The 3,674-nt window shown below is 38.1% G+C and overlaps 1 protein-coding gene across 1 annotated transcript in view; it reads left to right on the forward strand.

Annotated features, from left to right (window-relative positions):
- Window positions 1-1,623, forward strand: part of LOC118334030 (leucine-rich repeat-containing protein 2-like) — a 2,079-nt gene extending 456 nt beyond the window's left edge. The window contains exons 3-5 of the mRNA XM_035669843.1: window positions 255-346; window positions 414-570; window positions 654-1,623. Coding sequence (XP_035525736.1) covers window positions 255-346; window positions 414-570; window positions 654-844 — 440 coding nt within the window. The 3' untranslated portion in view covers window positions 845-1,623. The remainder of the gene's footprint in view (window positions 1-254; window positions 347-413; window positions 571-653) is intronic.
- Window positions 1,624-3,674: the final 2,051 nt, after the last annotated feature.

Consider the following 3,674-nt stretch of genomic DNA (forward strand, 5'->3'; position numbering starts at 1 on the left):
TACAACCTTACACAGGTAGATACAGCCATACACAGGTAGATACAACATTATACAGGTAGATACAGCCTTATATAGGTAGATACAGCCTTATACAGGTAGATACAACCTCATACTGGTAGATACAACCTTATACAGGTAAATACAACCTTATACAGGTAGATACAGCCTCGTACAGGTAAATACAGTCTTACACAGGTAGATACAGTCTTATACAGGTAGATACTGTATTTAATCATGTTGTTGTTGTCTGTCAGAAGAGAAGCAGCAGGACCAGAAAGACCAGCAGGATCATGAGGATCCGGAGCAGAACCAGCTGATCTTTCAGCTGAATGGAGATCATTGGACGGTAAGTTAACAGTCACACACTGTTCACCTGGAAGACAACAACAGGTAGTAAGTGAATATGTCTGCAGGACTTCCCCAAAGAGCTGCAGTGGATGACCTACCTGAGAGAGTGGCACGTCATGGGGACAAAGATCCGTCAGCTGCCAGACTACCTGGCCCTGTTCACCCAGCTCACCGTGCTCGACATCCCCAAAAACGCCATTGTGGAGCTGCCACCTGAGATCGGTCAGATTTTATCTTCAATCAGAGACACACACTGTCCCCCTGCACACCTACCAAACAAACGTATCGGCCTCCTCCGTCCGCAGGTAAACTGACGGGGTTGAGGGAATTAAACGTCAGCTACAACCGTCTGTCCAGAGTTCCTCCAGAGCTCGGAGACTGCGAGAACCTGGAGAGACTGGAGCTCACAGGAAACCACCTGTCCGAGCTGCCATTTGAGGTGAGACAGAGAGGATGGAAGCTAGACTGCTTCATTTCACAGACACTGAAACATTAACAGGTGAATTCTTTATTTCTGGTGAATTGTGTCTTTATTTGTTAGCGTTGAAAGAGCAGTTTGACACCTTTAAAGCTGCTGGCAGGTGGATTTTGTTGCCTTGATGTTTACCTGTTTCCAGTATTTGCAAGTTCATCCACCTGCAGCCGCACCACCAATGTGAAGGAAGGTGTCACAGAAGAGACGGCGCCCCAAAATTTAACAACATTAATCTCAAGAAACCAAACTTTAGGCTGATGTGAGATTCAGAAAAGAGACTTATATAATGTTTTCAGGCCAGGTTAAACGTGTACGCTGCCTCTGATTGGCTGAGAGAGAGAGTAGGGGCAATCTTAGTTATTCAATTATTCATATAAAAAAACTAAACAAAAATAAATTTTTTTGATGTTTTTAAAAAGCAACATTTATGTATAAATTTATATTTCTAGCAGTTAGAACACAATTTATAATTTATCCTCATTATTTCTGCTTAATAGTTGCTAAAATACCTTTATTTATATTTCTTCTTTGCATTCATTGATTATCAATTATTTAAGTCTTAAATATTGTTGTGGCTCAAACAGACTAGATTATTAAAACTGCTCCCTTTAATAACATTTCTAATAATAAGAACGTTTTATAATATTTAATACTTTTATTTCCAGTAGAAGTGGGCGGGGTCAGTCTTTGTGCTAAGCTAAGCTAACTTTGCTGTCATTTCCTATTTACGGCCCCGTTAGAGAGCCGCTCTGTATTATTGATCAGTCAACATTTCAACATATTCTGTCAGTTTTTTTTTTTTTTTTTTGCAATGGCATGAAAACATCTGGTTTGTGTAAGAAGAGGAAATGAAGTTAATTTAGTTTAAGAGATTAAATGACTTTCATCTTTACCCTGCAGAAAACTAAGCTTACTAAGAGATAAACATTTAATTCTCCGTTAATACAAATGTTGAAGTTTATTTGACTTTTACAAGTGCTTCAGTTAAACTTTAACCACAGCACAAGTAATTTTCATGACTCAAGTAAGGCTTTTTCTATTTTCATTTAAGTGTTTCAATTATGCAACATTCATTGTATTAAAGACAATATTCCATTTTTTTCTTTAGTGAAAATATAACTTCATATACTCTATGTGGTGGCTTTTTTTTTCAGCCGGTGAGGTTATTTGCTGTAAATGTCACCTGGGACGCTGAGTGACAAAATAATGACAACCTTTTTTTGAGGCTGAGCAATTTCCCAGAATTGAATGAGCAGGATGTGTGCAGAGGGAACAATATGTGCGTTCGCCTCCCGATTGGTCTGTGTCAATACCATTCTGACATCTCTCCAGGAATGTGTTCAGACAAATAGACTGGACGTCTCACAAACAGACGCTGCAAGGCAAAATAAAGATTTAAACACACACATGCGTTGTCCACTGACCGCTATTTATTTATAAACTCCCTTTGGATGAATGCGATCAGAGGCAAAAATGGATCACATCAAGGCAGTGTCAAAATATGTTGAACCAGGTTTCCAAGAAATGCATTTCTGCTGGAATATACTGTAATTGCAGCATAAATCTGACTGAGAGCTTGCTCATACCTACACGTTCAGAAAATATTAGTTAATTAAAATGTCATTGAACTGGGTGGGTTGTGTGACAGAAAAATCCATTCATTCCATTAACATAGTAACTGTATCTATTTGCATGTCAAATGTCAAAGGGAGTATTGAGTCGTGATGTGACAAATACATGTCTCATTCATTGTTGTTATGTGACACTTTTAGCCATGTGAAGCGGATAGTTTGAGTCACTGAAGGTCATTATTTCAAACAGAAAAATTTAATATTTTTTTCACTGCATCTGTTTTTATCTGTTTGCACCATTTTTGAAATGCGTTAGTTTTAGAAGTGTAATCTATCATGTCTTGTATAAATGACAGTTCTCCCCAGATATTTTTGGAGGATTGAACATTAAGGCAGGTGTGTTGGTGTTAATTAAATGGTTCATTGGATTTGAAAATGAATTTAAATTCAAGCAACACCCTGGATTTGTAAAAATGTTTAAAATGTTACAAATGCCTACTGGTGTGAACAGAGAACACATACGCTATCTTTGAAGTTATTAGCAGCAAGATTTGTTACTGTAAAACTCCTCCATTACCGGTCTGCTTCAAGGTTATGTAAATTTATATTACAGTAGTTAAAACTATTGCGGTACATGTTAGGTAGCAGTAGTGAGAGAAGTATTCATGCTTTACTTTAAGCAGTAGTAGTCCTGCATTCAAGTCAAAATATATAAGTATTATCAGATAAATGAACTTAAAGTATCAAAAGTAAGTGTTGTCATTATGGAGGTAGAATGGCCTTTGGTTTTTGTTTTTTAAAGTATTTTTTTGGGCTTTTTATTGCCTTTATTTGCTAGTGACAGCTGAAGACAGACAGGAAAGGGGGGCAGAGAGAGGGGGGATGACCCGCAGCAAAGGGCCGCAGGTCGGATTCGAACCCTGGGCCGCTGTAGCAAGGACTCAGCCTCGTTACATGGCACGCCAGCTCTACCGACTGCCTTTGTTAATGTCATTATATTTTTGTATATCATTACTTTATTGCCACTGATGCATGAAGCAGCATTTTATGTGGCAGGAAATTTTAACTACTTCATATACAATTGGGTATTAATGTAAAAGCACTCAGAGGATTAGTTGATAAACAGAACTATATTGGCATCTATTTATTGATAATTGATTATTTTACAACAGAATACCCAACCATACCCAACCATTCTCCAGTGGCAGCTTCTCTGTTGTGATAATTTGCTGCTTTCTCTGTTTTGGAGACATTTGAAGACGTCCCTATGGAGTCTAGGA

Source organism: Morone saxatilis, unplaced genomic scaffold (genome assembly GCF_004916995.1).
Source record: "Morone saxatilis isolate NCDOM2014 unplaced genomic scaffold, NCSU_SB_2.0 Contig22, whole genome shotgun sequence".
Taxonomy (NCBI): domain Eukaryota; kingdom Metazoa; phylum Chordata; class Actinopteri; family Moronidae; genus Morone; species Morone saxatilis.